This window comes from Carcharhinus amblyrhynchos, chromosome 22 (genome assembly GCF_965287045.1).
Source record: "Carcharhinus amblyrhynchos chromosome 22, sCarAmb.v2.hapA, whole genome shotgun sequence".
Taxonomy (NCBI): Eukaryota; Metazoa; Chordata; class Chondrichthyes; order Carcharhiniformes; family Carcharhinidae; genus Carcharhinus; species Carcharhinus amblyrhynchos.
The window spans coordinates 38,479,724-38,493,174 of NC_137345.1; the positions used below are offsets into that span (position 1 = coordinate 38,479,724).

The following is a 13,451-nucleotide window of genomic DNA, read 5'->3' on the forward strand; positions in this document are numbered from 1 at the left end:
AGTTTAGATCGGAGTTGAGGAGGAACTTCTTCACTCAAAGGGTGGTGAATCTCTGGAATTCTCTGCCCGTTGAAGTGGTGGAGGCTACCTCGCTAAATATGTTTAAGTCACGGGTAGATAGATTTCTGATAGACAAGGGAATTAAGGGTTATGGGGAGAAAGTGGAAAAGTGGAACTGATCCACTTCAGATCAGCCATGATCTTATTGAATGGCGGGGCAGGCTCAAAGGGCTAAGTGGCCTACTCCTGCTCCTATTTCTTATGTTCTTATACTCATAGACCTGTATAACTGACCGTGTGGCCAAATTCCCCTCCAATTCAATTTTCAGTTTTGCTGACGACACCACCGAGTGGGTCAGATCTCAAATAATGACAAGGCAGAGTACAGGAATGAGACAGAGAATCTGGTGAGCTGGTGCAGCAACAATAATCTGTCCCTCAATGTCAACAAAACGAAGGAGATTATCATTGACTTCAAAGAGCGTAAAGGAGAACATGTCCCTGTCTACATCAACAGGGATGAAGTAGAAAGGATCAAAAGCTTCAAGTTTTTAGGTGTCCAAATCACCAACAACCTGTCCTGGTCCCCTCACGCCAACACTATAGTTAAGAAAGCCCACCAACTTTCCAGAAGACTAAGGAAATTTAACATGTCAGCTACAACTCTCACCAACTTTTACAGATGCATCATAGAAAGCATTCTTTCTAGTTGTATCACAGCTTGGTACGGCTCCTGCTCTGCCCAAGACCGCAAGGAACTACAAAAGGTTATGAGTGTAGCCCAATCCATCACGCAAATCAGCCTCCCATCCATTGACTCTGTCTACACTTCCCGCTGCCTTTGCAAAGTAGCCAGCATAATTAAGGACCCCACACACCCTGGACATTCTCTCTTCTGACTTCTTTTGTCGGGAAAAAGCTGCAAAAGTCTGAAGTCATGTACCAACCGACTCAAGAACAGCTTCTTCCCTGCTGCTGTCAGACTTTTGAATGGACTTAGCTTGCATTCAGTTAATCTTTCTCTACACCCTACTATGACTGTAGCACTACATTCTGCACTGTCATTTTCTTCTCTATGAACGGTGTACTTTGCCTGTATACTGCGCAAGAAATAATACTTTTCAGTGTATGTTAATACATGTGACAATAATAAATCAAGACAAATCAAAATTATCTGAGGAAGGGGGTGAACTAGAACTCCAGCGCTCGCATCTTAAGATTCAGACGCCTGTTAGATACACTCCTCCCATGTCGAATGCCAAACTGATTTGATTTATAATTGTCACATGTATTAGTATACAGTGAAAAGTATTGTTTCTTGCATACTATAGAGACAAAGCATACTGCACATAGGGAAGGAGAGAGTGCAGAATGCAGTATTACAGTTATAGCTAGGGTGTAGACAAAGATCAAATTGGTGTGAGGTAGGTACATTCAAAAGTCTGTTGGCAGCAGGGAAGCTGTTTTTGAGTTGGTTGATACGTATCCTTTTGTATCTTTTTCCCGATGGAAGAAGGTGAAAGAGAGTATGTCTGGGGTGTTTGGGGTCCCTGATTATGTTGGCTGCTTTTCTGAGGCAGCGAGAAGTATAGACAGTGTCAGTGGATGGAAGGCTGGCTTGAGTGATGGATTGGGCTTCATTCATGACCTTTTGTAGTTTCTTGTGGTCTTGGATGTAGCAGGAGCTATACAAGCTGTGATACAACTGGAAAGAATGCTTTCTATGCTGCATCTATAGAAGCTGTGAGAGTTGTAGCGGTCATGACAAACTTCCTTCGTCTGCTGAGAAAGTAGAGGTATTGATGGGCTTCCTTAACTATAGCAGGACTAGGACAGGGTTGTTGGTGATCTGGACCCCTGAAACTCTCTGAAGTTGATGATTATCTCCTTCATTTTGTTGACGTTTAGGAAGAGATTATTGTCATCACACCAGTTCACCAGATTCTCTCTCTTTCCTATTTCAGGCTCTTGACCCAGTGCTGAAACATTGCATGACACCCATGAGAAGCATGAACTGCCAAGGTTCCTTGGACTTGGGGGGGGGGGGCGCGGTTTGTGGGGGAACAGGGGTATAATGACTTCAATGAGGCATATGAGGTTGTCCTTTTGGATTCTGAACTCCCTGGTTGAGGTCATAATTTTCTGCTCAATCAGGGACCTCATCTGTATTTGAAACTGGGAATGTCAGGTCATCTGGTACTCCAGATTCTGATTGTGTACCAGAAGCACTCTATGGATGAGATTTTTCGGTAGTCTTCACCCCAAGACTGGAAAATCTCGTTAGACGTCAAGAGACCTCTGCATGGTCTATGTCCCAACCATTACAATTCCCATGGTGGGTGGGACAGGAAAATTCCACCCCATAGGTGGAATCCGGTGAAGAGGCACGGCCTCTGAGGAGTTATTTCAAGGACCTTGTTCAATTTATTTCTCTTTATTCCTTTAACTCCCTGAGACATACTTTCGTCCAAACTCCCTGGTTTCTGGGACTTCATTTGTTCTTCTGTAAGTCTGCATTGTGAAGCTCCCTTGTCTTAAGTGGCTTACAGCTAACTCAAAAGTTATTTCTGTCCTCAGGTGACCCTTGGTTTTTAAGCAACAACTTAGTTTTCCTTTAAGCTCCGCTTGCTTTCACGTTGCAAACTCTCAATGCCATGCATATATCTAAACCAAATTAAAATTATTAACCCTTTCAAATACAGAAACACAAAATTAAACTTACATAAAGTGTACACATTTTTAATACTCACAACTACAAATATAGATTACTTAAAACTATCTCTGTTTCCTGACAATCCCAATGGGTGCATGAACGGTTGTGGAGAATGAATGCCTATGACAACTGCTGAGCGCTCCCCAGTAGGTGATTACGAGGCTGTTTGTTGTATAGTTGATATGAGATTGAGAGCATAAAATGGCTGGCACATATGCAGCGCTGATAACCTGCTGAGCATTAGCCTGGGTCTAAAGTCCAGTATCATGATGACTATGCCATCATCTTCTCAACGTTATGCACAGCCTCACCTGGTGCAAAACTAGGGGAAAATGTATTCCATTTTAAACATAAGGTAAAGCAATAATATTTGCAGAAATCACAGAATGTGACATTATGCGATCTTATGATTATACCAGTGATCAAAAATCATGTAGTCAGAACAGTATGAGTTCAAGCATTCAAGAATATCTTCATTCACTGGTGATAATCCTGTGCATTAGGCATGTATCTGAAGAGCTGCTGCCAATGTAAACAACCAGCACCAGAGACAGAGGCCCTGATATTCCTCAATTTGTGGATTCCAACGTGTGGTCCCATTATGACCTCAGTGTACATTACTGTCTGGGCAGGGGTCTGCCCTTAGATTTGAAATAAAAACCACCTGTTACTATAGCCTAAACAGGACAGTAATAATTCCTCACTGTGGCAACATATTGGCCTCACAACAATATGAAACCTACAATGCACCAAAATAAACAGGCAGCACACAACAGCGACACTGAGATCAAACCCCATTGGCAAAAAACATGAAGGGCTTGAGACAAAGCAAGTAAAGTTGTATTGTGGATGAGCCATGTGCATGGTGAGAGGGAATTTGTATTTGGAAGGACAGCAAGCTCAAGCAGAGGTTCAATTGTAAGTAGAAAGCACACTGCAATAAAAGGCAGGAAGCATGGAGTTGGGCAAGGTCTCCGAACCCTGGCAAGGAATGGTTTCAAAAGTTCAGAGCACCAGTCAAGAGTTGCAGCAGGAAGAAAGCTTGAAAAAAATTCCCCAGAAGGTCTGAAATGTCTGAAGGTGATAGCATGTTAAGTTACCAAGCCTCAGAGTAGAGTTAGACTTAGTAGCACTTTCCATCCAGTCGACATCAATGCCCAACTCTTAGTCTGGAGCCAAATGGGACCATTTTTCTGCTGGCAAGAAGGTTTTGCTGCCATTTGAGTGGCCCTCCTGTTGTGTGCAGAGACTTTCAGTTCTCCAGAGAGAGAATGCAGGCCATCAACACTTCCTTTACATTTTACAAGTCAGCAACTGGGGGGTAGCGGTGGCACAGTGGTTAGCACTGCTGCTTCACAGCTCAAGGGACCTGGGTTCGATTCTCGGCTTGGGTCACTGTCTGTGTGGAGTTTGCACATTCTCCTCGTGTCTGCGTGGGTTTCCTCTGGGTGCTCCAGTTTCCTCCCACAGTCCAAAGATGTGTGGGTTAGGTTGATTGGCCATGCTAAAATTGCCCCTGAGTGTCCTAAGATGCTTAGGTTAGAAGGATTAGTGGGTAAAATACGTAGGGATGTGGGGATAGGGCCTGGATGGGATTGTCGTCGGTTCAGGCTCGATGGGCCAAAAGGCCTCTTTCTGCACTGTAGGGTTCTATGATTCTATGATTCAACTCCTTTCACATGAGCCAGAAGCATGTGGCAATGCTGAGCAGGTGGGTGGTGGTGTTTTGTGTAGGATATTATCAATTAATGGCTGGCAAGCAGTGGAGGTGTCCAGTGTATTAGGACATGCCGGAAAAGTTCTTCAATATGTCACTGGGTCCATCTTTAAAAATTGGGCAGCAATATGAAAATGCAGCAGCATTGGTGAGAAGTTCTGACATCAGAGCAAATCAGAAAAAATAGCCGTATCTCAATCAAAGGCAGAAACACTTCCCTGTAAGTGCTCCATCACAGCCTGGAAAAGCAGAGAGGTCTTGATTCACCAGGATGGCAGGAGAAGGCAATCTGGACACAGCAGACCACTCTGGATAGTTCCCTGCAATACGCCTTCCATTGTTCTTTGGACTATGGCGCATGCTGATGGTAGACGAGTATATTTGTACAATCACTTGTGTGTCTTTACCGTCATATATTTTCTTGATGGTGCTTCTAATTCTAACTGGAGGTATGTATGGCTCACATCCAGATTTGTGAAAATCTGGCCTTTTTGCATGGAGGTCCTCTATTCACAACTTTGGATATTTGTCCAAACAAGATGCTCTGTTCACCATCATTTTGTAATCACCAGAGAGATGGATTGTGTTGCCTAGCTTTAACGCTGGAACTACTGCTGCAGCTCACTTGGAAAATTGCACGGGTCAAATAATATCCAGCCTCTTCTAATTGCTTCAGTTCAGTCTCTACATTCGCTCATTGAGTCAATGGAACTGGTCTTGCCTTAGAAAATCTCAATTGAGCATCCGGGTATACATAAAATTTGGCCTTAACTTCATTTATTTTTTGAAGGTCTATTTGGAAAACCTCTGGCTACTTTCCTATTACCTCACATCAGTTTCCAGTGCCCATTTTGAAAATTTGCCACCAATCCAAGTATATTTTTTGAAACCATTCCCTTCCCTAAATTGTGAAACTCCTTCTCGTCCAGTGCCAGGATTTCCTGGTTTCCTTGTTTTCTTGTTTTTCCTTACCCAAGACTGAGGGCCACAATTGCATTCAACTGGGGACCTGGGCTTGCGGTAGGAGGTTCTCCAGAGACTAAGTACATTGTTATGTATGGGTCCTTGTACTTTCGGGCTTCTTTTTATGAATTTTCACAAGATAGGCCAAGTCTATGCCTTTCTTAAAATCTAGATTTGGCTGTCAAAATCCTTCTTTGGGTTGTTAGATCATTTATGCTACAAACTAAATGGTCTCTCAGCATTTCAGGTAATGCTGGGCCATACTTGCAATGCTCCACCAGTTTTCTTGGTCATGTCAAGAATTTCATCACTGGTTCCCTTACAAATCTAGTGGTTGTATTAAACCTATACCATTGCAAGATAACGAAAGGTCTAGGATCATAATAATTTACCAAAATTTCTACTAACTCATCAAAGGTCATGGAATCTGGTGTTGCCGGATACGTCAAACTTTTTATAATACTGAATGTTGCAGCTCCACACACAGTCATTAGATTGACCTTTTGCCAGTTATCTCCTGTTTCATAAGCCTGAAATAAGTACCTCATTCTCTCAGCATATTGTGGCCAGTCCTCAACACTTGCACAGTATGGCTCCAATTTCCCAAAAAATGGCACTGCAAAAACTAAGTGATACAGATTTACCAGGATTTGATAAGCAAGGTTACCAAAACATTCTCTTTACCTTTTGCCTGTTTCATAACTCCAGGAGTTAGCTGTAAAGAAACAGTGCTTTAATGAACAAAATAAGGTAAAGTAAAACCACAAGCCTGTCGTGAACACAAACAGATCCGAACCAGGACAATGCAATAATAGACTCACTCAAGGGCCTGCTTTATACAAGGTTTGGTATATGCACTCCACCTAATAAGTTAATTATCAATCCCTAGGGAGCTCATATTCAATGAGTCCTACGGACAGGTTAATCAATGATTCCCCATGCAAGGCACAGACCTGCTAGGAGAAATAAGTCTCTCTTTCTCCAGGAGTGCTCTGGAGTCTTGAGGACTGGCAGCTCATGTAAGCCTGTGTGTTGCTGACTTATTTTGAAGAGGAGTTTAAGTCTGTAAGAGTAATATTGCTTGAATTAGAACTAATAGATTAACAGTTAAGAATTGTATCTTGTCATGTTTAAGTATTTCAGTTGATTAAAGTTAAGCTAATTCATTTGTTACAGCTAAACAGCATTGTTAAATACAGTTTGTTTTGATAAAAGCTTCCTCGTGTGTCAATAGAATCACTCTTGGAATGAAACCCCTCATCTCACACTAATGCCAAAAATAAAAAAAACTGTTGGTGTTTATTAAGGCTTCATAACATACTATGGGGTTTCTGATCCATTCCTTAACATTATATCCTGTGGAAGTCTCACCTACGCAATACTGGTTGCAATCTATATTTCAAAGTTCAAATGCAGAGTTATCAGAATTGTTCAAATATTCATTAGATAGTAGGAAACTTGCAACATTCCTATTTGTAGCTATGTATAATTTTCCAGATCTTGCTTCAAATAACCACCTTAGTCCTCTTGCCATTTTTAGTGAACTGATCCATTTGTAGTCCTGTAATTTGCTTTCAAATAATATGATTATTTGTTGCCCATACATTAAAATACACTTAATCAAAATTAATTTCCACAATAAGAACATAAGAAATAGGAGCAGGAGTAGGCCATCTAGCCCCTCGAGCCTGCCCCGCCATTCAATAAGATCATGGCTGATCTGTCGTGTCTCAGTTCCACATCCCCGCCCTCTCCCCATAACCCTTAATCCCCTTGCCTATCAAAAACCTATCAACCCGCGTCTTAAAAATATTTAGCGAGGTAGCCTCCACCACTTCAACGGGCAGAGAATTCCAGAGATTCGCCACCCTTTGAGTGAAGAAGTTCCTCCTCAACTCCGTTCTAAACCGCACCCCCTTTACCTTGAGGCTGTGCCCTCTTGTCCTACTGTCTTTTCTGAGCGGGAAGAGCCTCTCCACCTCTATCCTATCCATCCCATTCATCATCTTATATGTCTCAATGAGATCTCCCCTCATTCTTCTAAACTCTAACGAGTACAAGCCTAGTTTATTCAGCCTCTCCTCATAGTTCAACCCCCTCAACTCCGGTATCAGCCTAGTGAACACAATGAAATATTAAAACTTCAAAGTCTTTTGCATTGTGGCATCCTGAATTTATCTTCAAAGTTTTCAGTGAAAATTACGTTACCTATGTATTAAAAGCAAAGTCCCTGCACACGACATTCGTAAACTAACTAGACAGCTTACAGATCTGTAAAAGATGTATTGTAATTTTCATCTATTTGAAATGTTCTCTTGGTTTTTGTTGCCACAGGTGAAGTCAGCATCTATCAGCCAGGTATTTTGTTTTATAATATCACATCGTATCTATTTCTAAGTGACTACCACTGCTATCAAAACCATTACTTGGGTTTTAATCAATTTACCTTCTTTAATTCATCTTTCAAAGATTTGATTGTATCCTTCATTGCTTTAGTTTGCCTAACAAACACATCCTAGAAAATGAAAAGTATTTCACATCAGACAAAAATACATTACTATACTTTGATGTGCACGCATTTAAATATTTGTACTTTGAACTGAAACTAAATTTTTAGTCAAAATAATATGGAAAAGCTTTAATGATGGTGCAATTATTATACACTGGTCATACTGGGGTGAAGCACAAAAACAAAATATAACACAATGTTTTCTTCAATGTAAATCATAAAAATAGATTCATGGCACCATAGAAAACATTCTTTCTGGATGTGTCACAGCTTGGTATGGTCCCTGGTCTGCCAAGACTGCAAGGAACTACAAAAGGTTGTGAATGTAGCCCGATCCATCACACAAACCAGCTTCCCATCCATTGACTCTGTCTACACTTCCTGCTGCCTCAGCAAAGCAGCCAGCATGATTAAGGACCGCACACATCCCGGATATTCTCTCTTCCGCATTTTTCCATACGGAAAAAGATACTAAACTCTGAGGTTATGTACTAACCGACTCAAGAACCGCTTCTTCTCTGTTGCCATCAGACTTTCGAATGGACCTACCTTGCATTAAGTTGATCTTTTTCTACACCCTAACAATGACTGTAACACTACATTCTGCATCTCTTGTTTCCTGCTCTATGTAAGGTATGTTTTGTCTGTATAGCGCACAAGAAATAATACTTTTCATGTATACTAATAAATGTGATAATAGTAAATCAAATCAAATCAAATTAAGAATCAAATCAAAACCATACTTTTTGATCCAATTGACTTGAAGGTTTTTAGCTGGGAAGTCCCAAGTTACATTTAAAACATCAAACTTTGAAGTTTATTCACCAGTAGTTGAGCAATATGACAGTTTTAGATAGAAGATGGTTTGAATAGAGAGCCAACACACTCCCAAGAGAGGAATAGCAGGGTTTCCAAATGCTAGAGATCTATGGACATTTAAAGCTACAGGATGAAATTCTCCAGTTTTGAGACCAGGTGCAGTGGTTGATGGGTCTGGCAGTATCTGTCCTGCTGACCAGAATAGTCGGATCCCATGCCGGATTCAACACTTGGAACCTCACAACCGTAATTAAGGAGATAGATGATGTTTTAGATTTTAATGGCATCAAGGGGAAAATTGCATTGAGATTGAGGATCAAATGTGATCATATTAATGGCAGAGCAGGCCTGAAAGGCTGAATGGCCCATACCTATTCCTTGGGCCCGATTCTCCCATCATGACTCGCAACTTTTTGGGCAGGTCAGGTCTGGAGAATCGCGTGCTGGCCATTTTGTGGGGTTCCAGCTGATCCTGCTGGAAACTGGTGGGACGAGAGGTAAGTCATTTGAATCTCTTTTTAATGTATTTTAAATGTATTTTTCATGTGATTATCGGGCCCAGCAAGGAACATGCCGGGCAGATAGCATCTCCCACCCCACCAGGAGTACTTCATTTGGTGGGGTTTAGAGTAATAAGAACATAAGAACATAAGAAATAGGAGCAGGAGTAGGCCATCTAGCCCTTCGAGCCTGCCCCGCTATTCAATAAGATCATGGCTGATCTGAAGTGGCTCAGTTCCACTTTCCTGCTTTCTCCCCATAACCCTTAATTCCCTTGCCTACCAAAAACCTATCTACCTGTGTCTTAAATATATTTAGCAAGGTAGCCTCCACCACTTCAACGGGCAGAGAATTCCAGAGATTCACCACCCTTTGAGTGAAGAAGTTCCTCCTCAACTCCGTTCTAAACTGCCCCCCCCCTTATCTTGAGGCTGTGCCCTCTAGTCCTGCTGTCCTTTCTGAGCGGGAAGAATCTCTCTACCTCTACCCTATCCATCCCTTTCATTATCTTATATGTCTCTATAAGGTCCCCCCTCATCCTTCTAAACTCCAACGAGTACAAACCCAGTCTATTCAGTCTCTCTTCATAGTTCAACCCCCTCATCTCCAGTATCAGCCTAGTGAACCTCCTCTGCACTCCTTCCAAGGCCTAAATATCCTTGCACAAGTGTGGCGACCAAAACTGCACACATACTCCAGCTGCGGCCTCACCAGTGCCCTGTACAGTTGCAGCAAGACCTCCCTGCTTTTATATTCTATCCCCCTCACTATAAAGGCCAGCATCCCATTTGCCTTCCTGATCACCTGCTGCACCTGCAGACTGGGTTTTTGCAACTCATGCACAAGGACCCCCAGGTCCCTTTGCACCATAGCATGCTGCAGCTTTTCGCCCTTTAAATAGTAATCCCTCCTACTATTATTCCTGCCAAAGTGGATAACCTCACACTTGCTAACATTGTACTCCATCTGCCAGGTTCTCGCCCACTCGCTTAGCCTATCTAGATCCCTCTGCAGACTTTCCACACCCTCCGCACAATTTGCTTTTCCACTCATCTTTGTGTCATCAGCAAATTTCGACACCCTACACTCAGCCCCCTCCTCCAGATCATCTATATAAATGGTAAATAGTTGAGGTCCCAGCACCGATCCCTGCGGCACTCCACTAGTCAGCAACCGCCAATCAGAATAGCACCCATTGATACCAACTCTCTGCCTCCTATTAGACAACCAATCCTCTATCCATGCTAACACCTTACCCCCAACTCCATGCCCCCTAACCTTCTGAAGCAACCTTTTGTGCGGCACCTTATCAAACGCCTTTTGAAAATCAAGAAACATCACATCCACCGGTTCCCCTCTGTCTACCACATTAGTCACATCCTCATAGAATTCCAATAAATTCGTCAGACACGACTTCCCCTTAACAAATCCGTGCTGCGTTTGCTCTATCAAACAATTCTTCTCAAGGTGCCTCGCTATTTCTTCTTTGATGACAGATTCAAGCATTCAAGTGCCACCCGTCTTTACTGTACAGGTCCCACCTGCCCCTAAAGAGGTCCCAGTGATCTAGGAACCGAAATCCCTGCCCTCTGCACCAGTCCCTCAGCCACGCATTCAGCCTTCACCTCATTCCATTCCTTCCCTTATTCTCCCGTGGCACAGGCAGCAATCCTGAGATTACTACCTTCGCTTTTCTCTCCCTCAGCTGCCTACCCAGTTCCCTATAGTCCCTTTTCACGATTGTCTCCCTCTTCTTGCCTACGTCAGTAGTACCTATATGCACTACAACCTCTGGTTCCTCACCCTCCCCCTTCAGGATGTCTGGGACACGCCCAGAGACATCCTGGATCCCAGCCCCAGGGAGACAAACCACCATCCGTGACTCCCGTCTACGTCCACAAAAACGCCTGTCCACCCCCCTCACTGTGGAGTCCCCTATTAGCACTACCTTTCTGCTCTCTTCTTTAATTTTTTGACTTACTGGCTCAGCTTCAAAGACCTGGCCACCACTTCCTCCCTCAGATGAGCTGTCCCCCCCCAGTAGTACTCAGGCCAGAGTACTTATTTTGAAGGGGGACATCCACCGGTGTGCTCTCCATCACCCGAGGTTTCCCCTTCCTAACAGTTACCCAATTGCCCTCTTCCCGTTGCCCTGGTGTGACTACTTGCTGATAGCTCCTATCTATAACCTCCTCACTCTCCCGAATGAGCCGAAGGTCCTTGAGCTGCATTTGCAGCTCCTTAACCTGGTTCCGTAGGGTCTGCAGCTCCACACACCGAGCACAGGTGTGGATGTCTGGTAGACCAGGAGCTTCCAAGACCTCCCACATGTTGCATTGGCAACAACATACTGGCCTCACACCCATACTTGCCCCTTTTAGTAACCCAGAGGAAAAAGTAAAAAAAAACTTATGACTTACCTTGCCTCACCCTTATCTCTTTGGCCCCGTGAGCCAAAGCCCTTACAGCACACTCAAAAACAAAAGCAGTCTTACCTGCTCTCAGTCAGAGCCCGTCTCTCTCCCTCTCTCTTTTTTAGGTTAGAGGAGGGGGGAGGGCTGGGATACTCTACCTATGTAGAGTATCGGGAATCCCCTCCGGTCTAATATATAGTAAGGTGAGAAAAAAAAAACCCAACCCGAGTGCCCTAGCAAGTACTTCCGGTGTAAAACTTAAAGCAAGCAAAAAAAAACTAAAACAAAGTTAGTTTTTAAAAAAAGAAAAAAGTCGCTGTACTCACCCACAAGCTCTCCACTCGCAAATCGCAGCCTCTCTTCAGTGCTCCCACAGAACAATGAGGCCGGATCCCCAAGGTGAGTAAACTTTTAAAGGTGAAAAAAAAAACTCGACCCGAGTGCCCTAGCAACTTCTTCCGGTGTAAAACTTAAAGCAAGCAAAAAAAAACTAAAACATCATGTACCAAACGGCTATTCTCTTCACAGATCTCACATATTTATTAGAGACAGTCACATATCAACACTCTTGCAATAAGACTTTTATATCTCCACCATTCCATCTACCTTGTTGCTTGAACTTCATTTTCTGTCTCTTCTGGAGGGCACAACACACACGAGACATGCATTTCACTCACCTTTTGCTTCATTCCCTCTGATCACATCTCTTTCTTTTATCTCCACACAGGCCAAATTGTACACAAGTGAGAGTGAGCCTCAGCTGGGGGAGGGACTGTAGAGTTCATTGGCCTCACATAGTTTGAGGAAGCTACTGCAGAGCTTGCTGGCGAAGTCGGAACCTCTCCTATGGTGACACAGAGCTTGTACTCTCGCATCAATCTGATACAGATCTCAGCTCCACCACTTCACCCAATCCTCCAATTCAAAGTGGGTGCAATATGCTCTGAATTAGTTTCAGCTTATCCACTAAAACTGTCTTTTTGGCTTCTGCAGTACCAGAAGACCATAACCAGCTAGCCAATCCAGCAGCTCTCCAAGCCACCAAAGCATGTCTAAAGATAAAGGCATTTAGGAAAAACCTTCATCTGCATTTTCAACCAGTGCTCACCTTGGTGGGGTTCTGTTTAAGGTTGGACTTGGGGTAACTTTCTAGAGACCACCTCACAGAAATGTACCCACAGCAGTCAGAGGCAGGGACAGTCCAAGTCTCTGGCGCTTGAAAGGTTGCTGAAGATCAGCCATTTTCTCAGTCCCAGTCAGATGATAAGTCTCTAGAGGCAGCTCACTGATAGAGATGCAATGGCAGACAGTGGAACATCAGGCAGAGCTTCGACAGTCACTCATCAGAGTAGAGAGCACAATAGAAGAATCCCTCCGTGTTCTGTTGGATGTTGTGGCTCCAACATGCGGCCAGACCACCACAGTAAGTTTGGCAACAACTACTGAGGCCTCAATCCAATAGATCCTGCCAGCTTTGTACTTGGCCAATGGCACTCAATTGCCAAACATTCTAGTGGATTCCATCAGGATGTAGGCATATGGGGACCAAGCACCTTGCCCATCTCCTCCAGGAGGCATGCTGGAAATCTTTGGTACCCATAAGGAACGTGAGAATCAGCCTGCCTCCACTCAGGACACTCTAAAGGTCTGCAGCCACACACATGTCCCTGGCTTTGCCCCATAAATCCAGAAAGCAAGTTGTTAAGGGTGCTTCTGTTCCTGAGTAGGTGATCCTTATGAGCCCCTTTCAGGGCTTATACCTCCAGAGGACATCCACTAAGGTCATCACAGGCATCAGGATATAGCAATCAGCAG

At 43.5% G+C, this 13,451-nt stretch overlaps 1 protein-coding gene across 1 annotated transcript in view; it reads right to left on the reverse strand.

Annotated features, from left to right (window-relative positions):
* LOC145356920 (synaptonemal complex protein 1-like) overlaps positions 1–13,451 on the reverse strand; it is a 144,075-nt gene that overhangs the window by 15,454 nt on the left and 115,170 nt on the right. Inside the window, exon 9 of the mRNA XM_080209921.1 lies at positions 7,840–7,908. Coding sequence (XP_080066047.1) covers positions 7,840–7,908 — 69 coding nt within the window. The remainder of the gene's footprint in view (positions 1–7,839; positions 7,909–13,451) is intronic.